The 23,888-nt window shown below is 45.0% G+C and overlaps 1 protein-coding gene across 1 annotated transcript in view; it reads left to right on the forward strand.

The window, feature by feature from the left end:
* The window catches only part of LOC139385812 (leucine-rich repeat and fibronectin type III domain-containing protein 1-like protein), a 55,303-nt gene that overhangs the window by 16,745 nt on the left and 14,670 nt on the right, over positions 1-23,888 (forward strand). The window contains exon 2 of the mRNA XM_071131054.1: positions 20,899-22,272. Within this exon, the coding sequence (XP_070987155.1) occupies positions 20,899-22,272 (1,374 nt within the window). The remainder of the gene's footprint in view (positions 1-20,898; positions 22,273-23,888) is intronic.

The raw sequence follows: 23,888 nt of genomic DNA on the forward strand, positions 1-23,888 counted from the left end.
TGCCCCCAAACCTCAAAAATGAATGGGAATGGCAGGAGGCGGACAGGGTGTGTAGGGCCAGTCATCGGACAGAGGACTGATTATCCCTGCTCTCTCTCTCTCTCTCTCTCTCTCTCTCTCCATCGAACCGACCTGTTACTAGCTATAATTCTGCAGGAAGGCGGACATTATAGGCCGCTCCTCTTTCTCCGTTCGATAAAAATTGAGCCATCTCCTTATGAAGGTGTCAACATGACATGCTTAACGAGCCTGTCGTGACTTTGAGTGCTTACAGACAGGGGGGGGGACAAACAAGCCAGTGTGTCTCATTGACAGGCGTGTAGTTTATGGTCCGATGCTGGGCTGGCTGCCTCCGATGCTCATTGCATACAGGCCAGACATCCTCATACTGAATACACAATTGACAAGTCAAAGTGACTGTCAGGACTCGTCAAGGGCATGTCGCTTGGTAAAAGTATCCGAGTCAATTGGCAATATAAAAAGGTTACGGTGGATACCTACAGACCGGAAGGTGAGAATGGGCGGTATATGAGCTTATAGACTACATGTTTGGAAATGCACTGCCGTGCTTGTGAAATATCATGGGATGGTCTTAAAATAGGAATAATGGTTCTCATCAGACGCATTATTTCACTGGCGAATGATCCTCTTTACGTAGACGAAGTAGAATGTTTAATAAAGGGGCTCTATACTGTAGAGAGGCCTCTTCAAGGCCCTGCAAAGAATGGCGCCCCTATCACAATGAAACCTTGCAAAGAATGACGCCCCTATCACAATGAAACCTTGCAAAGAATGACGCCCCTATCATAAGGAAACTTTATGAAAGCTCAGTTTCAAATATCCGATAAAGTAGAGGAGAGATAAGTATACGCTTGGAATTAAATAAATAACTAGCTATAGGGTAGTAGCATATTCACCCAAGGTTGTCTGTCGCTCATGTACTTTTTATAGTACCCGGTAATTTGGATGAATGAAGCTGGCTAATTCATTTAATGAGATGGTTCGGGGGAAAGAGGACAAAAGCCAAAGGACAATGACACACCACTTGGCCACGTTACGACTAAGTCTGCCTGAATGTGATGACATGATGGGAGCTGCCCTGCAGCAATTTTAAAGAGAAGCTGAGAGTTTCACACATTGGATGGCACTCTGGGTCATCTGGGTCTGTCTCTCTGGCACAACCTCCCTGTCCCCAGAGAAGGCAGTACATACAATATTACTCTGGAAGGCTAATCAAATCAGCCTTTTGCTGGGCAAGCCATTTTGAATGGATCTAAAAAATATATTTTATTACCATTTTCTCGCCGCATTTTGGGGCGTTATATTGGAAGTCATCTGTGCTCAGCTAAATGGACTGGAGATGGAATTGAAATTGCAGACATCAGAAGGTCTGGAGGTTTTGAACGAGGCATTTTCAACTAAAAAAATCCTCTTGTTAGCCGTTGAACACTTTTTAGTGAGTCAGCAAAAAACTGTTAGGCGTCCCAAAATGGATTCAAGGCATCACAGGGCTGGGTAATTACCCAGCTGCCTGAGGGCTTGCACAACACACACGCAACACCTGTCTAGCCAGAAAAGGTTTGCTGCAGGATAGACCTCTACCCTTGACACTGCACTGTACTGCTCTGTGCCGTATGTTCATCAGCTAGCTATCTTTAGCCGACCGTATGTCTGACAACACTGTATAAGACATACAGTGCCCTTAAAAAGTATTCACACCCCTTGACTACATTTTGTTTTATTACAGCCTGGATTAAAACAAATAATTACATTGAGATATTTTGTCACTGGCCTACACACAATAACCCATAATGTCAAAGTGGAATTATGTTTTGTTTGACATTTTTTACAAATTAATTAAAATTGTAAAGCTGAAATGTCTGGAGTCAAAAATGATTCAACCCCTTTGTTATGAGGTAAGTTCAGGAGTACAAATGTGCTTAACAAGTCACATAATAAGTTGCATGGACTCACTCTGTGTGCAATAATAGTGTTTCACATGATTTTTGAATGACTACACAGATTCAACCACAAAGACAAGGGAGATTTTCCAATTCCTCTCAAAGAAGGGCACCTATTGGTAGATGGGTTTAAAAAAGGAGACATTGAATATTCCTTTGAGCATGGTGAAGTTATTAATTACACTTTGTATCAATACACCCAGTACCTACAAAGATACAGACGTCCTTTCCAACTCAGTTGTCGGAGAGGAAGGAAACCTCTCATGGATTTCACCATGACGTCAATGGTGACTTTAAAACAGTTAGAGTTTAGTGACTGTGATAGGAGAAAACTGAGGATGTCCTGAATACAAAGTGTTATGTTTGGGCAAATCCAATTCAACACATTACTGAGTACCACTCTCCATATTTTCAAGCATAGAAGTGGCTGCATCATGTTATGGGTATACTTCTTATCGTTAACAACTGGGGAGTTTTTGAGGATAAAAAATAAACATTATGGAGCTAAGCACAGGCAAACAAATGTAGGAAAACCTGTTTCAGTCTGCTTTTCATGCACTGGAAGATTAATTCACCTTTTAGCAGGACAATAACCCAAAACATGAGGCCAAATCTACACTAGAGTTGCTTACCAAGAAGACAGTGAATGTTCCTGAGTGGCTGAGATATAGTTTTTACTTAAATCTGCTTGAAAAACTGTGGCAATGCATGAAATGGTTGTCTAGCAATGATCAACAACCAATTTGACAGAATTTTGAAAATAATAATGGGCAAATATTGCACAATCCAGGTGTGGAAAGCTCTTAGAGACTTATCCAGAAAGACTCACAGCTGTAATCACTGCCAAAGGTGATTCTAACATGTATTGACTAACACTTTGAGTGTTTTTTCTAAATTGTTGACAATTAAATCCATTGTAATCCTACTTTGCAAGGCAACAAATGTGGAAAAAGTCCAGGGGTGTGAATGCATTCTGAAAGCACTGTATCACTGTGATTGCCAAATGAATCCGATTCAGTACGTTTGAAGTCGACGTGACTGGCCCTAGAATGCTCTCACATACATCAAGTTGAAATTCGGGGATGGGCCTTTGCATAACAAATGAGCTATTAAAAGGTCCCACTCTTTTCTGTTATCTCGTCAATCAAAGATAGACCGTTGTATAAGGAGTATGTTTAATACAGAATCCAAGTTTGGAATGCAGCCTATGTAGTGCGGCATACCTGATTGGGACATACAGTATTGTGTTCTGGACGTGTGCGTGAGTGCGGGGGAAGACGAAACAAGGCGCTGTACCAGGCTGTGTGGCACCTGTCAGCAACGTGGGCCTCCTGCAGCAGCGCCAGCCTGCCTCGCCAAGGTCAAAGCCTCCGCGTCATGCTGTTGTTTTTTCCGCATCCATATGTTCCTCTACCTACACGCTGTCATGTCTCGAGAAAAAAACATTTTTATACTACCGCTAACACTTCCTGCCCATCCTCCGGATGTAGCGCAGCGTACTTTACACACAGTAGCAACTGTACCGCCGGGGAATTTTCCCACCTGCAAGCCACTCTGTGCTTTATAGCTGCCAAGCTTCTCCCTGGGTGGCGGATGATAAATATAAGTGATTCTCTGAGAATCTACGGCAAATATGGAGGGCCACTTCTGGCGGATAATGCGTTAGGGAGATCCCTGCCGCTGCCTTGCCTGCCGGGGAGAAACCCCTCTGGCATCGACTCTTCACTTATCCCAGATGAGGTCCTAGTGTACTAGGAAAAGATTTGCCAATCTCAAGTGTCTCCATCACTATCGTATTTCTATCATCTCCATGATCCAGAATCAAGGGAGCGTAGAGTCTCTCTAGTACTGTCCAGGGGCTCTGAAGCACTCACGAAAACATTTGCCAGGAAGGCCACATACTGTAAACCTCGGACACATGCTCTGAGGACTGCATGGGGAAATTGTGTGGAGAATCAGTGTGTGGTCATGAATGCATAATTAATGTGTGAAGAAGCCTAACTAGCTAGAATTATGTGAGAAAATGAACCTGGGATAAACTGAACATTGGTATGATGAATGTGGTTCACTTTGCACAACATCCTGCAGTGTAAACATGTTATGTACAATACATTCTGGAATAATTTTTGTGCAAAGTGTAACCACTGGAAAGAGAATCCACAGAGCATTGCTACTGTAAAAATGTAACTGTTATGACAAAATACCACCAATGTTCAAAGGGTGCCAACTTTTGCTTATTGAGAATATGAGAAAGAGACTAATTTGATCATGTAGCTACAGCTATGGAGTGATAATGGCAGCTAACATGTCAGTGGGCTGATAATCTTCTGCTCATCCGCTTAGAGATGTTTTAATCCGTTCACCAGTCATGGAACCCACTGGGCTGAAGTACAAGTACATACATACAGTACATGCTGTATTTCCAACATGCTGGCATTCAGTCTCGTGGCTGATGTTCACATCATGCTGGCATTCAGTCTCGTGGCTGATGTTCACATCATGCTGGCATTCAGTCTCGTGGCTGATGTTCACATCATGCTGGCATTCAGTCTCGTGGCTGATGTTCACATCATGCTGGCATTCAGTCTCGTGGCTGATGTTCACATCATGCTGGCATTCAGTCTCGTGGCTGATGTTCACATCATGCTGGCATTCAGTCTCGTGGCTGATGTTCACATCATGCTGGCATTCAGTCTCGTGGCTGATGTTCACATCATGCTGGCATTCAGTCTCGTGGCTGATGTTCACATCATGCTGGCATTCAGTCTCGTGGCTGATGTTCACATCATGCTGGCATTCAGTCTTGTGGCTGATGTTCACATCATGCTGGCATTCAGTCTCGTGGCTGATGTTCACATCATGCTGGCATTCAGTCTTGTGGCTGATTTTCACGTCATGCTAGCATTGACGTCCTTTGTTCGATTTCAAGCCTTCAAACAATACAATGGGAATTTTAGAGAACCTTTTACAACACAATTTGTCGGCTGAATGCTTCATACAAAACTCTCTTAGGAAAATACCTTGACAGGAATCAACCCCTGCTATGAGGTATTCTCAATAGAGGAGAGGTTTGTTCATTTTTCTTGATGATGATAACTTCCCTATGTGGGTCGCATTCATGTTGTTTCATTGTCATTTGTACATATCAATCCGCTACCATGGGTAGGCATGGAGCATGAGTCCATTTCATTAAGGAGCAGAAAGCAGAAGGTGCCTCTGTTGGAATGCTGTTTGTTCTTGTTTACACTTTGACCCCCTGTAGTGGGAATTCCGGCAGAGAGGTATCCAAATCATGGTGCTATCCTATCCTCCCCCACACGATATCCTAGAACGGCTGGGAAAATAATGACGCTTATAGTCTGAAGGCTGCCGAAGGTTGGCCGATATCCTACATTTTTCCATCTAAGAGAGCCTCTTGAGCTTTACTTTGAGTCTAAGCACACACCTCTTCAAAGAAAGGTGAGATTCCTATGGTGTGTGTGTGTGTGTGTGTGTGTGTGTGTGTGTGTGTGTGTGTGTGTGTGTGTGTGTGTGTGTGTGTGTGTGTGTGTGTGTGTGTGTGTGTGTGTGTGTGTGTGTGTGTGTGTGTGTGTGTGTGTGTGTGTGTGTGTGTGTGTGTGTGTGTGTGTGTGTGTATAGTCTAGTGTTTGTTTTCATAAGCTAGAGTGTTGGTTCGGCTGAGTGTGTTGGTGGAGATGTAATGCTCTCCCTGGCGTTGAGCAGTGTGGGGAGGCAGACACAAATTGACTGGGCTCTGAGTCACCTCAGTCTATTATCAGTAAGACTAGAGAGCTCAGCAGACTGCAATGGAGCAGGTCCAGGACCAGCTTAACCAGCCCTGCTTCTAACCCAAACCTTCCAGTTCACACATCTCGAACTGGTCCAGAAATAAAACTTGGCCACTCTAATCGCCTGTGTGCCTAAACCTCAATCTCGTAAGCAAACAGTAAAGTATAACTACCCGATTATTCTGCTCTTGTCATACTTTCTCCAGTTGTTCTGCATAAATTCTGTTTCATATAGTTGAAAAGAAGTGATCCTACAAGAAAACGCCTGGGACTTTTTCTCTTCAATTTAGGATGGGAATGGAACGGGAATGAAAAGGGATGTGTAATGTCTTCCAAGGCAGAGCGAGGGAGAGAGGTAGGGGCTTTTTGAGCTGAGCTTCTCGCTCCGATTGACTCCAAGGCTAGCCACACATTAGCATTACCGTCTATATGAACCACAGCGCAGCAGTAGCCTCTGAAGGTAGTACAGGATGTCAACATGTAGCAGCCGTCCTCTTCCTGGCTGAGGGGCGCTCGTCCGTAAGTTCACTGCCAAAACTGCTGAGCAAAAACCTCTGCACCATGATGAAAATAATGCTGACAGTAGACTCTCACTGCTGCCTCTTAAGAGGTGATATTTCCAGCTGCCCCGGTTTCACATCCTAACTTATTTTCTGTCAGGCGGCAGGCTAGGCCATACCCCACGGATTTAGAAGATGTGCACTCAGAAAATGGGACAAACCTCACACCATAACAAAAGCACTTAAACCCTTGTAGCATTAATCACAAAAAGCACGTCACTGTCAGACAAAGTCAAAAGTTAAGTAGGGTGAGGTTTGGCCAGTGCTTAGATGGGAGACATCTTTGGGAATGTGTCTCAGTGGGCCAGTATGGGAGATTCCTATGGAAGATCCAAAGCCTCATTGCAGTTGTACAGACACAGTGCTGTAAGGGCATCATAGCTGGGACGGGTGTGCCTTCAAAACCAATGTCCTGATATATTCTGTGGTCATAAAGACAGACAGACAGACAGACAGACAGACAGACAGACAGACAGACAGACAGAGACACACACACACACACACACACACACACACACACACACACACACACAACACACTGCACTGATGTGTCATGGCCACATTCCCAGAGTATTAATCCAATCCCCTTCCTGTTGACTTCCATAACTGATGATTGGTGAGTGTTCCGGCAAAGACTGCCTACCAACCTGTACAGAATATGCTCACACTGCTACAGAATGATGATGCATGAGATGAAATACAGCTCAAATGCAATGTTGTGTAGTTCAAGATACGAGGCTTGATTTTTACCAATGTGTTATCTTACCACCAATATATAGTGTCATAATTGGGTAGCAGTAATCATAGTCCAGTGGAGATAGACGTGCAACTCTGTTATTTCATGCCAGGCGGGTGTGGACTACAACCCCGGCTGCCTTTTGTCCTGGAGGCAGAGCCTCGTTTCCATGAGCACATCAGGTCTCCGGTCCTCACCACCACTATCCCATCAACATCAACAACAACAACAGCAGCAAGACCTGCGTCAACGCAGTGGAGGTCTACACAGCTAAGAAGAGTGTAGAGGGTTCTTCTGGCCGACGTCTTTGAACAGCTCGTCTTTGAAAAGGAGGCTCACGTTTAGCAGAAGACTTGTTTGAGAGAGCCTGGAGTTTGGTTTCTAATGGGCGGGAGGCACTTAGCTGTTAACATTAGTGATGGGGGGGGGGGGGGGGGTGGATCTATACAGTTACATATTGGGATGTTATTTTTGACGATATATCATATCGTATCGTTTTGACAATATCGCAGTGTCATTTTTGAGCTAGTTGGCTGTACCTGCACCAAAACTCCAGTATTTTCCCTTCAAAGCGGTTTCTCCATCTTCTTTTTAAATAGGGAGCCAGTTTGTTTTCAGCACTTTTATTTCCAGGACTGATCAAACTGGTTTTCTCATGGCTCTCTCTCTTGTCCCTCTGAAGCAGACATATGGTGAGCGATATGTTTGGAACATCGAATTGAAATAAAATCGTAGTATTGAATCTCAGTACATATAGAATCATGAGAATTGCAATACATATTGTATCGGCACCTAAGTATCGTCATATATTGTGAGGTCCCTGGCAATTCCCAGCCCTAGTTAACGTGTAAACTTTGACAGCCTTTAATGTCACAAGAGACAGAGCAGCTCGCAGCCACTGTCATGGTGGCTTTGTCTGACTGTAGTTAGTGTGTATGTGCATGGGTGCATACTGGTACGTGTGTGCCTGCTTGCCTGTATGTATTTGCATTAGTTTGTGCCACAGCCCTGCAGTTCGCCCCCTGAATACATCATGTTGCTTTGACAGTCAGGGTAGAGGACAGGGAGAAGGGCGGGAGATGGAGTGAGGGAAATGGAGAGAGATGAAGGGAGGTAGAGGGAGGGAGCGGGCGTATCTACAGCTTACTTAGGGAAAGGCCAACGCTGTTAAAGTGTATGACAGAGGGATCATGGGCTAATTACAAGCTCTAATGCCATTAACTGTTTTGGCACTGGGAGTGGATTGTCATGTTGCTGCTTCACCTCAGCAACACAATCCTATTAACCATTGCCAACAGTTGCCAATCTGATTCGGGAGTGGAGGGTGTCCCGTGATGGGAGTGAAGGCTGGGGGGTGGATGGAGCGAGGAAAGGAGAGAGGAGGTGGGGTGCATTTGCCTGCTTGCGTAATCAGAGTGGCGGAGGCACTCCGCCAGCGATCTTGCCATTGTCTTAAAGGGAGACAGGGTTGAAGTTTCTGTCAACTAGTTGGCACTCTCTCGTGTGCTGTCAGACTTGTCGCCTGGCTACCATCCGCCACCACCTAGCACCTCCCGTTGTATGTGTTATGGCTGTGGGGGAGATCTGCTACAGAATGGCCTGTGTTATAGCGTCTGCTCTGCCTGGTTATGTGTTGCAGGCCAGGAACTCGCTGCTGTGTTAATTTATGGTGCTGTGGAGATGAATTCCCCCATCACTGCATTGGAAGTCAAACACGACAGGCCCAATAGAGCACTGTGTTCCCTGAACATTGTTGTAATGCTGCCTGGTTGCGTGAGTGTTTGTGTGTGTAGAGATGTGTGATTGGTATAGGGTTGCAGAGGGAGGGTATATTACTGGAAAACGTTCTACGTTTACCAGTAAACTAACAGAATTTTGGTAACTTTCAAGTTTTATTTTGAATTGTGTAAGATGACATGTAATGGCCATTTTGGGTACCTCAGATTAGCACAGGTATCTGCAATTATCTCTTACCCTCTGTGTGGCCTTATCATATGTACTAATGAAATAAGGAAATATAATGACAAAGCTGTAAAACATCCTAAATACACTGCTCAAAAAAATAAAGGGAACACTTAAACAACACAATGTAACTCCAAGTCAATCACACTTCTGTGAAATCAAACTGTCCACTTAGGAAGCAACACTGATTGACAATAAATTTCACATGCTGTTGTGCAAATGGAATAGACAACAGGTGGAAATTATAGGCAATTAGCAAGACACCCCCAATAAAGGAGTGGTTCTGCAGGTGGTGACCACAGACCACTTCTCAGTTCCTATGCTTCCTGAATTATGTTTTGGTCACTTTTGAATGCTGGCGGTGCTTTCACTTTAGTGGTAGCATGAGACGGAGTCTACAACCCACACAAGTGGCTCAGGTAGTGCAGCTCATCCAGGATGGCACATCAATGCGAGCTGTGGCAAGAACTGGAGACGCTACCAGGAGACAGGCCAGTACATCAGGAGACGTGGAGGAGGCCGTAGGAGGGCAACAACCCAGCAGCAGGACCACTACCTCCGCCACAGCCCTCCATGTGCTCGCCAGAGGTAGCCTGACTGCCATTAGGTACCGAGATGAGATCCTCAGACCCCTTGTGAGACCATATGCTGGTGCGGTTGGCCCTGGGTTCCTCCTAATGCAAGACAATGCTAGACCGACCTCATGTGGCTGGAGTGTGTCAGCAGTTCCTGCAAGAGGAAGGCATTGATGCTATGGACTGGCCCGCCCGTTCCCCAGACCTGTATCCAATTGAGCACATCTGGGACATCATGTCTCGCTCCATCCACCAATGCCACATTGCACCACAGACTGTCCAGGAGTTGGCGGATGCTTTGGTCCAGGTCACCTCATCAGGAGCATGCCCAGGCATTGTAGGGAGATCATACAGGCACGTGGAGGTCACACACACTACTGAGCCTCATTTTGACTTGTTTTAAGGACATTACATCCAAGTTGGATCAGCCTGTAGTGTGGTTTTCCACTTTAATTTTGAGTGTGACTCCAAATCCAGACCTCCATGGGTTGATATATTTGATTTCCATTGATAATTTGTGTGTGATTTTGTTGTCAGCACATCCAACTATGTAAAGAAAAAAGTATTTAATAAGAATATTTCATTCATTCAGATCTAGGATGTGTTATTTTAGTGTTCCCTTTATTTTTTTGAGCAGTATGTAAACCATCAACTTGTTGAATACCATTGGGGTTTAATATGAGTGTTTCAGCATGAAATATCCTTTATACACAGAGTCTACAAAACAAACTGAGTTGCCCTCAGAACAACCTCATTTCACCGAGGCATGGACTCTACAAGGTGTCGAAAGAGTTGACTCCAATGATTTTCACAGTTGTGTTAAGTTGGATGGATGTCCTTTGGGTGGTGGACCATTCTTGATACACCCGATAAAACTGTTGAGCATGAAAAACCCACCAGAGTTGCAGTTCTCAAACCGGGGCGCCTGGCACCTACTATCATACCCCGTTCAAAGGCACTTAAATCTTTTGTCTTGCCCCTTTACCCTCTGAATGTCACACATACACAATCCATGTCTCAATTGTCTCAAGGCTTAAAAATCATTGTTTAACCTGTCTCCTCTCCTTCATCTACACTGATTTAAGTGGATTTAACATCCGTAAGCTTTCACCTGGCCAGTCTATTTCATGTTCCTAATGTTTTGTAAACTCGGGGTAGATATTTTTACACACTTTTATTTAGTTTACTATGTCAATAGGTATTTGTTTTCAATGTTTTGGCATCAGACTGGTGGCAGTTATGAAAAAAACGTAATTGGAAGACTTGCGGAGTTAATTGAAAATGATGTCATTGTTGATTTCCACTAATTAGGCTATTTTCTCTTGAACCATAAGGTCTATCTACGAGAAACACTGACAATATGGACACATATGTAACAAATGTGAGATATATGTGTATACATTTGTTTTTATTTTATTCAAGTATAACTTTAAAAGTTACCATAGATGCCATAGAGTTTCTGTTAATTATCAAAATTGCAGAAGATTCCGGTAACTTTGGTAAATTACCGGTAGCTTTGCAACCCTTGTATGTTCAATGCATGTTTGCATGAAGGTGTTCAAAGTTCAAGTTCAATGTTACCATGCAAGATGTACATGTATGTCTTAGTGTTTATGGTCAAGACGTATAGATCTATTGTACAGTATGCATGTGTGTGGGTGGATGGTTGTCTTAATTATTCAATGAAAATGTTTTGACTATAGTAAATGTGTAAGATACAGGCGTATCCACTATCCAATGTATTGAAGTGTATTGGAGATGGTTAATAGAAGCGTTTCCCACGTACACGGTACACCCACTATAACCTCCGGCATAACCATTGTTTACTTAATAGGTTTCTTAAGAAGTCTCCGGTGAGCTTGCAGAGGACATAGATTCCAGTAATGTAGCATCTGTCCCACTGAACAAGCCCCTTGGGAGAGTTCAACCACTGTGCCACCATGTTCGCACAGAAAATGTTTTCAAAAGGAAATGGAACAAAAATTACTCCGCCATGCACAATCCCACGGAAGGGATGCTTATGCAAATCAAAATGGGCAATTACATTTACGGCCAACAGCAAGGAGGAAGAAACAAAACAACAAAAGCAAATGTTTCCCATTAACAAAAAAAAATAGGTATGCTCTCCATTCATTAATATCTCGCTTTCAATTTGCACTTAGCAATTACAGGTTGGTGGCGCACAATGGAAAGTGATGATTATAAAATGTCTAGGACATTCCATTCGGTCCAGGTGGACTTCCATTCAAGGCACATAGCGTGGGGAAATGACTGGGCAAGAGTGGCTCAACTCTTTAGTAATGATTAACAAATACATGGCGACGGCTATCGCAGCTGCAATGCATCACCAATAAATACCATGTCAAAATTAATAACAGGTTAATAAAATCTCCATGGACAACAAACAAAACAAAAAAAAACACACAGGAATGGCAGGAGCTTTGGAGAACGCCTGTTACAGTAAAAATCTATTGGCCTGCCAGCACAGCAAGAACATTACCCTCCCCATCTCCTCTTTAAAGGCATCAGGCTGCAATTAGTCACAGTTTCTCTCCCCAGCTTTCCCTAGGAAGCCAGGTAATTAAGTCATGGAGGGGGGACCTTTATGACCCTCCCCCCCCAGCCAAACTCTACTGTAGTATTGACCAATCAGCTTGATCCTCTTGATCACTTTCCCTGTCGTTAGGAGATAGCATGCAAATGACTCTCCTGCTGAGGATGTCCAGATAACACAGCTGATTTGTGTCACAGGCTCTGGCTCATAATGGAGGGGGTTAATGGAAGGTGTGTGTGTGTGTGTGTGTGTGTGTGTGTGTGTGTGTGTGTGTGTGTGTGTGTGTGTGTGTGTGTGTGTGTGTGTGTGTGTGTGTGTGTGTTGTGTGTGTGTGTGTGTGTGTGTGTGTGCGCCATGAGGGTTGTGTATGGACGTGAACCCCGCCCGCCCTTTGCATGCCAGCCAGGCAGGCAAGCAGAGGCATTCAGTGAGAGCGTTGGTTGGTTAAGCCAGGCTCAGTGACTTGTCTGCTCCGGTTGCTCCTGTAAGCCCCCGTGACAGCAGTCTGTGTCCCAGGGGGACGGGGAGAGAACACCGCGGGCTGCAGGCCCTTGTTGTTCAAGTGCAGCTGCCCTACTTACTCATATTTACAATGCTGATCACAGAGGTGATTGTACCCACACGCTGAGCCCAGGGATAGCGCTTTGCCTTTGTTTTTGTGGGCCGCTTGCCCTCTTTTCCATCAGGCACTGGGTGAGGGATGCTTTTAGGTCGGGGGGGGGGGGGGGGGGGGGGGGGGGGATTGGGTGGCACGAGCGATCTCTCCATCTCTCCCTTTCTCTTTGGAGGAGGGAAGATGCAGGGCTGTGGATGGCTAATACACCCTCAGACAAGATATATTGTGCTGAGAAGTGGAGTGGATGGTGGAGGTGTCTGCTTTCACTCCACTCGTTTCATCTCACTCTCTTTTAGCTGTCTGCCTCCTTTTAGCTGTCTCTTTGTCTCTCTTTATCCCGCTCTCTCTTTCTTTCTCACTCACTCAGATTCTCTCTACCTTACTGCTCCTCTCTCCAGTTTTCATTTGTGCACACACACACACACACACACACACACACACACACACACACACACACACACACACACACACACACACACACACACACACACACGTGCACACACCATCCCTTCCTCTTCTTTGAGATTGCGTTGATTAGTGTTGATGAAAAAGGAAGCCCGTTTGAACAGCAGGATGTCCTCTAAACAGCTGTGGCTGTTAGATTCTCAGAACACTTCTATTAACTGTCAATCTTCCACCCACCACTCTACTCCATGTTCTGACAATCTCTCCTTTCTTATTTTCATTGAAATGGAAATCCCACTGTTAACAACAATGGCTGCGGGTGATGAGTCGCTGTACTCTGTATTCATACCCCATCCTCCCCTTTTAACCACCTTTTCATGTGCATCTTTATCAGTTAGCATGTATTACCAGCCCTCCTTACATAGTGAATTTTATTTTATTTAACCTTTGTTTAACTAGACAAGTCAGAACAAATTCTTATTTACAATGACCCTAAGCTACCGGCCACCCAAGAAACACGCAGTAGAAACATGTCATGAACAGCTTGATCCTTACATAATGCAGTGATTGTAAGACAGCCATTTGACAGATTCCATACTGTATATTTACCCTTGACCGTATTAGTCTCTTATTAAATGCCTAACAGGGCAAGAGGTTACCCACTCTGCTCCCTCTGTCAAGCACTCAAGTATTCCTTCACTAAAATATTGATGGCTGCTCAATCCTGTGTGTTCCAGTGCTGGAGAATGGATTGAAACAATACGTACCATATGAGAATCACGTCTATCTTTGCTTGTCTCTGCCCAGACGTACTGAGCTGATACAGTTTTACAAAAAATTATGCCATCTTATGTAATTCACAAATAGCAACATCATTAAAGTATTGAAATCCCTTGAAAAAATTAAAACACTCATGTTAAGCTATTTTCCCACAAACAATACTTGTACTTACAATAAGAGCCAACCAGAGCATCAAGAGACTAAATAATGATGGATTCCATATACTATTAACAAACTACACGTGCTGTGCTACTGTGTGCATTTTTTAAGGACACTTACTGTAGATGCATGCAGCGACAGAATCGACTACACAACAAATTGGACAGTGTTACCTACTGTTGATTTTTCAATGCAACATTTCTAGTGTTGATTCAGGTGTTCTATTATCACTCATTGGTGTAAAAGAACCCGTGTTAAACCAAAACCACACCCATCTATCATATTTCCCAGCATGCTCTATTGTAGATAGATTTTTTTAGCATTGTTTGTTTCAATGTCTCAGTTTTTGCATGTACATTGATAGATTAATGCATTTTATGCAACTCAAATATAAATAACATTAATTTTTCTAAACTAATCCATCTGTTAGTTAGACTTATTGTACCCGTTACTGAATGGGTACAATTTTGATCCAGTTTTGATGATTTAGGTAGTCTGACTGCAGGTTGCAGCTAGGTATGTACAGAGAAGGAGCTGCCAGATCCATCATAATGGCCCGGAAGTAAAGCTGCGCTGGGAGCCAGATTTAAAATGGAATACACGACGCAGGGTGGACAAAATCTAATTAAAACACGATTGAAATGTATTTTCGGAAGGGCTGTAATCACCATTCATGTAATAAATTAAATATATACATCTCATGGTAGTGGGAAGCCCTGGTGTGAAGGGGAGGAACGGCAGAGCAGATCGTCATATGACCCTAAATATTTTATTTTGGAATTACCGAGCACACTGGTGCACACGTGATACATTGTATCATTTCGTTTGACTGTGAGAACCACAAGTTCTTTCAAGTTTCGCACTGTAGGCTACGTTTTGAATGTTTGCATAAAAATGAAGTCTATACACTCTGAGAAAATGTTTTGATATTTTTCTACACAGAAACTTTGTGGTTCTTTGGAGGAGTTTAAAGAACCTTACTAAAAAAGGTTATATATACACGAGTGTACAAAACACCATGACATCAATTGACCAGTTGAATCCATGTGACGGCTACTATATGATCCCTTATTGATGTCACTCGTAAAATTCACTTCAATCAGTGAAGGGGAGGAGACGGGTTAAAGAAGGAGTTTTAAGATGGAGACAATTGAGACATGGATTGTGTATGTGTGCCATTCAGAAAGTGAATTGGCAAGACAAAATATTTAAGTGCCTTTGAACGGGGTATGGTAGTAGGTGCCAGGCGCACCGGTTTGTGTCAAGAAATGCAACGCTGCTGGGCTTTTCACTCTCAACAGTATCCCGTACGTATCAAGAATGGTCCACCACCCAAAGGACATCCAGCCAACTTAACACAAAGGTGAGAGGCAATGGAGTCAACATGGGCCAGCATCCCTGTGGAACGCTTTCGACACCGTGCCCCGACGAATTGAGGTGGTTCTGAGGGCAAAAACGGGTGCAACTCAATAATAGGAAGGTTTAGGGTTCCTAATGTTTTGTACACTCAGTGTATATACCCAGTAAAGGAGTGAGAATGGAGCAGAGGACACATTTTGTTGTTCACTGTAACTAATGGACAAAGGATATTGCATTGTATTGTAAAGAAGTCAGCCAGACCCTCCCTGGCCACACGTGCATATTTCTAATCTATTTTTGCATATAATGACAAACTAGGCCCTCAAAATAAGGCTTTATCTATTGTGTTAACAAAATTAATTTTAATGGTAACCTACTGTATTCGCTTAGGATCCCACTTGGTGAAGGCCACGCGATTGAAAAAAGGATGAATGCAACAACCATGTCTCTGTCACTAACAAATAGTCATGGGTGGTAACTCTAATATTCACTCAAAAGGCACTCTGGGAAATATGCAAATAAGGCTTTACACTAAGCAGTGTGTTCATTTAAGTGTGGACCTGTATAGACACCGGACCAGTATTAAATTTAACACGCTCAGTGTTGATTTAACACCGAAGAATGTGCTGTGTAGGTACTGCATGTAAATTGCACTTGACTACTCATCGATATGAATGCCATGACTCAATCATACTTTACTGTTAAGTCGAGTACCTAGGCCTCAGTTGGAGCTTCTGCAGGGAGGACGGATCATAATAATGGCTGGAATGGAGTCAACGGAATGGTCTCAAACACATCAAACACCTGGTTTCCATGTGGTTGATACCACTCCATTGACTCCATTCCAGCCATTATTATTAGCCCCCTCAGGAACCTCCACTGATAGGCCTCTATAGCTAATGCGCCTGCATGAAATAGTCCACTACTGACATGCATTGACATCGGTACCTTTTCCCATTGCGTTTTTCTTAGTTAGTTGTCGAGAGGTAATGGCTCTCTCTCCGGGGGTGCTGTTACTTCTCATCCTCCCTATAATGGAGAGCAAGGAGCTCAGCCCTGCCTGGGCGTGTCACTGAGACACTGCACTGTCTTTTTCTCTGCCTCTGATATCTGGCTCGCCTTAGCAGAGCAGAGAGCAGCTCTCCTCTCTCAGTCCCTACTGATATACCACCTGTGTGGCTCGATATCTCCCCCACCTGGCAGAGAGCCGTAACTACACATCCAAGTTTTCTCCACCTTCTCCCACCTCCTCTTCCCCGCTTGAAAGTCCATCTCTTTCATACCCCTGCAGTTAGAGCATTGATATTCAGAGTGGATTCCCTGGCAGTGGGAAATAATTACGTTCATGCATTTCTATGTAAACGTTATGAGAATGGAATGGTGTGCACAAACAATAAACAAAGGATCTCGTAACAGATATCCATTAGCTATTCTGGAGCATTTCTGAATATGTACATAAAGGATTGCCTTGTGAAATTCTATTTGAGTGTGTGTTATAGACAGATGGGGTGTCATAATGGTTTGAAGTGGTGGGGTGTGGTAGAATGAAGTGCGGTGTCAAGGGAGCAGCATTGATATCTTCTCTTTCTGTAGCCTCCACAGATATCCCCGTTATCTTGGCGAACCTGCAACAAATTCACATCATGACATTCTGACTAAACTGTAGTAAAGCGTGCATGTTTTCATATCCAAGCACACCTTTAGGGAACAGGTCTGGGAATGGACTAGGTACAGTGCATTCGGAAAGTATTCAGAACCCTTACCTTTTTCCACATTTTGTTACGTTACATCCTTATTCTAAAATGGATTAAATACATTTTTCCTCGTCAATCTACACACAATACCCCATAATGACAAAGTGAAAACAGGTTTTTTGATCTTTTTGCAAATGTATTTAAAAATGAAAAACAGAAATACCTTGAGAGGAGCTGCAGAGAAGAATGCCAGAAACTCCCCAAACACAGGTGTGCCAAGCTTGCAGCGTCATACCCAAGAAGACTTGAGGCTGTAATCGCTGCCAAAGGTGCTTCAATGAAGTACTGAGTAAAGGGTCTGATTTACTTAGGTAATTGTGATATTTACGGGGGGTTTTAATATACAGTACCAGTCAAAAGGTTGGACACACCTACTCATTCAAGGGTTTTTCTTTATTTTTTACTATTTTCTACATTGTAGTATTATAGTGAAGACATCAACACTATAAAATAACATATATGGAGTCATGTAGTAACCATAAAGTGCTCAACATATACAAATATTTTGTTTTAATTGAGATTCTTCAAAGTAGCCACCCTTTGCCTTGATGACAGCTTTTCACACACTCTTGGCATTCTCTCAACCAGCTTCATCCGGAATGCTTTTCTAACAGTCGTGAAGGAGTCCCCACATATGCTGAGCACTTGTTGGCTGCTTTTCCTTCACTCTACACTCCAACTCGTCCCAAACCATCTCAATTGGGTTGAGGTCGGGTGATTGTGGAGGCCAGGGCATCTGATGCAGCACTCCAATCACTCTCCTCCTTGGTCAAATGGTGTGTTAGATCATTGTCCTGTTGAAAAACAAATGATTGTGGAACTAAGTGTAAACCAGATGGGATGGCGTATAACTGCAGAATGCTGTGGTGGCCATGCTGGTTAAGTGTGCCTTGATTTCTAAATAAATCACTGATAGTGTCACCAGCAAGCATCCACACACCATCACACCTCCTCCTCCATGCTTCACGATGGGAACCACACATGCAGAGATCATCCATTCAGCTACCTTTATTCTCACAAAGACATGGCGGTTGGAACCAAAAATCTCAAATGTGGACACATCAGACCAAAGGACAACTTTCCCAGGTCTCCTGTCCATTGCTCGTGTTTCTTGGCCCAGGCAAGTCTCTTTCTCTTATTGGTGTCCTTTAGTAGTGGTTTATTTGTAAAAATTCGACCATGAAGGCCTGATTCACATAGTCTCCTCTGAGCAGTTGATGTTGAGATGTGTCTGTTACTTGAACTCTGTGAAGCATTTATTTGGGCTGCAATCTGAGGTGCAGTTAACTCTAATGGTAACTCTGGGTCTTCCTTTCCTGTGTCGTTCCTCATGAGAGCCAGTTTCATCATAGCGCTTGATGGCTGATGTAACTGCACTTGAAGAAACTTCCAAAGTTATTGACATTTTCCGGATTGAATGACCTTCATGTGTTAAAATAATGATGGACTGTCGTTCCTCTTTGCTTATTTGAGCTGTTCTTGACATAATATGGACTTGGTCTTTTGCCAAATAAGGCTATCTTCTGTATACCATCCCTACCTTGTCACAACACAACTGATTGGCTCAAACGCATTAAGAAGGAAATAAATTCCACAAATGAACTTTTAACAAGGCACACCTGTTTTAATTGAAATACAGAATGCCAAGAGTGTTGTAACGTTTGTCTTCCTCCTCTTCTGAGGAGTAGCAAGGATCGGAGGACCAATGCGCAGCGTGGTACGTGTTCATGACAAATTTATTAAAACACAAAACACTGAAACAAAACAGTCCTGAAAACAATCACCCACCAAACACAGGTGGGAAAAGGCTACCTAAGTATGATTCTCAATCAGAGACAACTAACGACACCTGCCTCTGATTGAGAACCATACCAGGCCAAATGCAAAACACAACATAGAAAAACTAATATAGACAACCCACCTCAACTCACGCCCTGACCAACCGAAAACAAAGACATAACAAAAGAACTAAGGTCAGAACGTGACAGTACCACTCCGGCCGCAAAACCTGAACCTATAGGGGAGGGTCTGGGTGGGTGTCTGTCCGCGGTGGCGGCTCTGGCGCGGGACGTGGACCCCACTCCACCATAGTCTTTCCCCGCCTCTTAACCCACCTCCGCGGCGCCTTTCGAGCGGCGACCCTCGCCGCCGACCTTGGACTGGGAATCCTAGCAATGGGTCCCGAATGGACGGGAGATTCCGGCAGCACCGGACAGGCGGGCAATTCCGGCAGCTCTGAAGTAACGGCCGGCTTCGGCAGCTCCTGACTGACAGGCGGCTCCGGCAGCTCAGGACAGGCGGGCGGCTCCGGCAGCTCAGGACAGGCGGGCGGCTCAGGCAGCTCAGGATAGGCGGGCGGCTCCGGCAGCTCAGGACAGGCGGGCGGCTCCGGCAGCTCAGGACAGGCGGGCGGCTCCGGCAGCTCAGGACAGGTGGGCGGCTCCGGCAGCTCAGGACAGGCGGGCGGCTCCGGCAGCTCAGGACAGGCGGGAGACTCCGGCAGCTCTGGACAGGTGGGAGCACCTGTAGGGAGGAGACTGAGAGACAGCCTGGTGCGGGGGGCTGCCTCCGGAGGCCTGGTGCATGGAGGAGACACCGTATAGACCGGACCGTGGAGGCGCACTGGAGGTCTCGAGCACCGAGCCTGCACAACCCTACCTGCCTGGATACTCCCTGTAGCCAGGCCAGTGCGGCGAGGTGGAATAGACAGCACTGGGCAGTGCTGGCGAACCGGGGACACCATGCGTAGGGCTGGAACCATGTACCCCAGCCCGAGGAGACGTACTGGAGACCAGATGCGCTGAGCCGGCTTCATGGCACCTGGCTCGATGCCCACTCTAGCCCGGCTGATACGAGGAGCTGCGATGTAACGCAACGGGCTATGCCTGCGCACCGGGGACACCGTGCACCTCACGACATAACACGGTGCCTGCCCGGTCCACCTCTCTCCACGGTAAGCACGGGGAGTTGGCGCAGGTCACCTGCCTCTGATTGAACCATACCAGGCCAAACGCAAAACACAACATAGAAAAACAAACATAGACAACCCACCCCAACTCACGCCCTGACCAACCTAAAACAAAGACATAACAAAAGAACTAAGGTCAGAACGTGACAAGTGTGCAAAGCTGTCATCAATGCAAAGGGTGGCTACTTTGAAGAATCGCAAATATAAAATATATTTTGTTTTGTTAAACACTTTTTTGGTTACTACATGACTCCATATGTGTTATTTAATTGTTTTGATGTCTTCGCTATTATTCTAAAATGTATAAAATAGTAAAAATAAAGAAAAACCCTTGAATGAGAAGGTGTGTCCAAACATTTGACTGATAGTGTTCATTTGAATTTTTTTGTCATAATGGGCTATTGTGTGTAGATTGATGAGAACAATATAATCCATTTTAATAAAGGCTGTAATGCAACAAAATTTGTAATGAACTGTATCCATTCTTGAAAAAATCTGCCTTATTTAAATAGATTCTCTGTTTTCAGGTCCCTGATAAAAATGTAAGCATTTCATTTTAGAAATGTTATATTTACAGCTATCAGCGTAAAGGTTCTTTCTATCCATCCCAAAACAAGAAATACAATGATAACAATGTTGTTGTTTTCATTGTATTTGTTGTTTTTTTCAATGCTGTTTTCATTGTTGTTGTATGCTAACAGCCTTTCCCCTTGTCTTCCAGGAGCCTAGCCATGGAGCGCCTGCTCCTGTGCCTGGCCCTCCTCGCTGCGCCCGTCGCCACCATGCTGTGCCCCAAGCGCTGCACCTGCCAGAACCTCATGCCCTCCTATACTGTTCTCTGCGCCAAGACAGGCCTGCTCTTCGTGCCGCCAAACATTGACCGGCAGACTGCCGAGCTGCGCCTCATGGACAACTTCATCACCACCCTTCGTCACCGTGACTTTGCCAACATGAGCAGCCTCATCCACCTGACGCTGTCGCGCAATACCATTAGCCAGATCAAGCCGTATGCCTTCGCCGACCTGCAGGACCTGCACGCCCTGCACCTGGACGCCAACCGGCTCACCATGCTGGACGACACCCACTTCCAGGGCCTGGTCAACCTCAGGCACATGATCCTGGCCAACAACCAGCTGCACAGCATCTCAGAGGGGGCCTTCCAGGACTTCCTGGAGACCCTAGAAGACCTGGACCTGTCCTACAACAACCTGGTGAACATTCCCTGGGAGACCATTGGCCTGCTGGCCAGTGTCAACACCCTCAGTCTGGACCACAACCTCATAGAGATGGTCCCCGAGGGCATCTTCTCCAACCTGCACAAGCTGGCGCGTCTAGACATGACCTCCAACAAGCTGAAGAAAATCCCTCCAGATCCCCTGTTCCTGAGGATCCCAGTGTACGCTAAGCTGAAAGGTTCTCCACTCACATCCCTGGTGCTGAGCTTTGGTGGGAACCCGCTGCACTGTAACTGTGAGCTAGTGTGGCTGAGGAGGCTGACCAGGGAAGACGACCTGGAGACCTGCGCCTCCCCCCGAGAGCTCGCCGGCAAGTATTTCTGGACCATCCGTGAGGAGGAGTTTGTGTGCGAGCCACCCATGATCACGCGGCACACCTCCAAGATGTTTGTGATGGAGGGTCAGGAGGTGAGCCTGCGCTGTAAGTCAGTGGGCGACCCAGAACCTTCCACGCATTGGGTCAGCCCAGAGGGGAAGCTGATTGGGAACACGTCCCGCACCCTGTGCTATGAGAACGGCTCGTTGGACATCCTCACCACCACTGTGAAGGACTCTGGGAAGTTCACATGCATCGCATCCAACGCCGCCGGCGAGGCCACGGCGCCTGTGGAGCTGGTGGTTAACCCCTCGCCACACTTTGACCCCAAGCTGGAGCCCGAGCCTGGCCCCTCTGACATCCCCACCTCCATCAAGTCCAACGCCAGCGGGGGCCACGCCCGCACCGACCATCAGAGGGTCAGTGTGTCAGAGCTGAGCTCGACCTCGGTCACCATCCGATGGCCCCCTCAGGACCACATTCCGGGGGTCCGTATGTACCAGATCCAGTACAACAGCTCCTCCGACGACATCCTCATATACAGGTGAGCAGGGAACTACATGCTTTTACAAAAATATCATATAAGATGATCTCTATGGGGGGGTGGTTAATGTTATCCCTATAAAGCCAACTGGTATCTTTGTGTGGAAGGCGGTCTTCACGTGTGGCATTGCATACTGTGGGTCTCTTGTTGTACTTCGACAGTTCATGAGCCTCCAAATTGATCCCCATTAACAGCCTGGTTTAGAGAGGCACTGAATCACGTTGATAATGAATGATGACAACATGAGTGGACTTAACTCATCGCTAAAGAAGTCACAGAGCGAACTGCAGAAACACTAGAACATGACGCCCACAGGGAAAACGACAAAGAAGTTCTGTAGAAAATGTGTTGGAATGACTCAATGTGCAGACATCTATTGCCACACCAACCTATGTAGCATTACTGTGCAGTAGCCATTAGCTATAATATGTCTGGCAGTGAAGAGCCTATAAGAAGAGAACTTGTTGCCATCAATCATCTCCATAGAACTGAGATGGAGATGCAGTTCAATATTGACCTTTCTGATATCAGATTCAGGTGGGTTGACTCCCAAGTATCAAAGGCCAAACATTCAATGACACAATGGACTGAAGGTTGCAATGCCTCACTCATACTGTAATGCCTCACTCTTACTGTAAGTGTCATGGAAGAGTTTTGAAAAGTGTTGAGTTTGGCTTTTGTAATTCAGTATTGTTCCTATCAGAAATAACAATATACTGTCCAGACTTTTAAGTGATTGTGATTATTTGTAAGCTGTGGACAATAGAGGTATTAACTTCAGTGAGAGAAAATATGTAAGATTTTCTATAGCACCCAAAGGAATCCCAGTGCAGAGTTAAACTGATGTAAACACATTACCCCAGTGAAGTGCAATCCGTTCCAGAAGGCAGTGTTTGATAACTGCTTTTGAATGAGACACAGTTGTGTTGAACTCTTCACCCCAACTTTAGGAATGAAAATAATCTGTTCTTCTGGGAACAGTGGTTTCTGAGCCTCCTCCATTTCATAGATTTCAGAGAATGACTGTGGCAGAGAGCATAAAACACCTGAAACATCCCGATTTACACAGAGGAGAAAGGGGGTCACTCCCACAGTCACTACAGCCCTCTGTTTGTCTCTGCTAAGAATCAAGTGGAACATTAACAGAAAAAAAAGAATTCTCTCCTCAAAGTGAAAACCAGAGAAATCGGCGGCCATTAAATTCCCCCAGAGTCGGCTGCGAACCCCTTTCTTCTCCTAGGGCAATATTCTCCTCTTGAGCTTTCAAAGATTTCTTTAAATTCGCTGTTCAGTGGCTCATTATTTTTTATAGGAGGTGCAGTAGAAAACATCCCCATGAGTGTTGCAGCACCAGCTAATGTTATTAAAGATATTTAGAAGTGAGAGTACTGTACAACATTAGAAGTCTTAAGGGGAGGGGTTTCCTACCCCACGGCAAAAATAGCCAGCGAGCTCAGATCCATTCACCTCTCTGTTGAAGCACTTCACGGCACTCACAGAGTGGATTATTCCACAAGCCTATAATGGACGGACAGAGAGATTCGTTAAAAGACAGAAATTAATCTATTGATTTGATTTTTATATTACACCACGGCCCTCTTCAACATTGCACTGTG

Source organism: Oncorhynchus clarkii, chromosome 27 (genome assembly GCF_045791955.1).
Source record: "Oncorhynchus clarkii lewisi isolate Uvic-CL-2024 chromosome 27, UVic_Ocla_1.0, whole genome shotgun sequence".
NCBI classification, from domain to species: domain Eukaryota; kingdom Metazoa; phylum Chordata; class Actinopteri; order Salmoniformes; family Salmonidae; genus Oncorhynchus; species Oncorhynchus clarkii.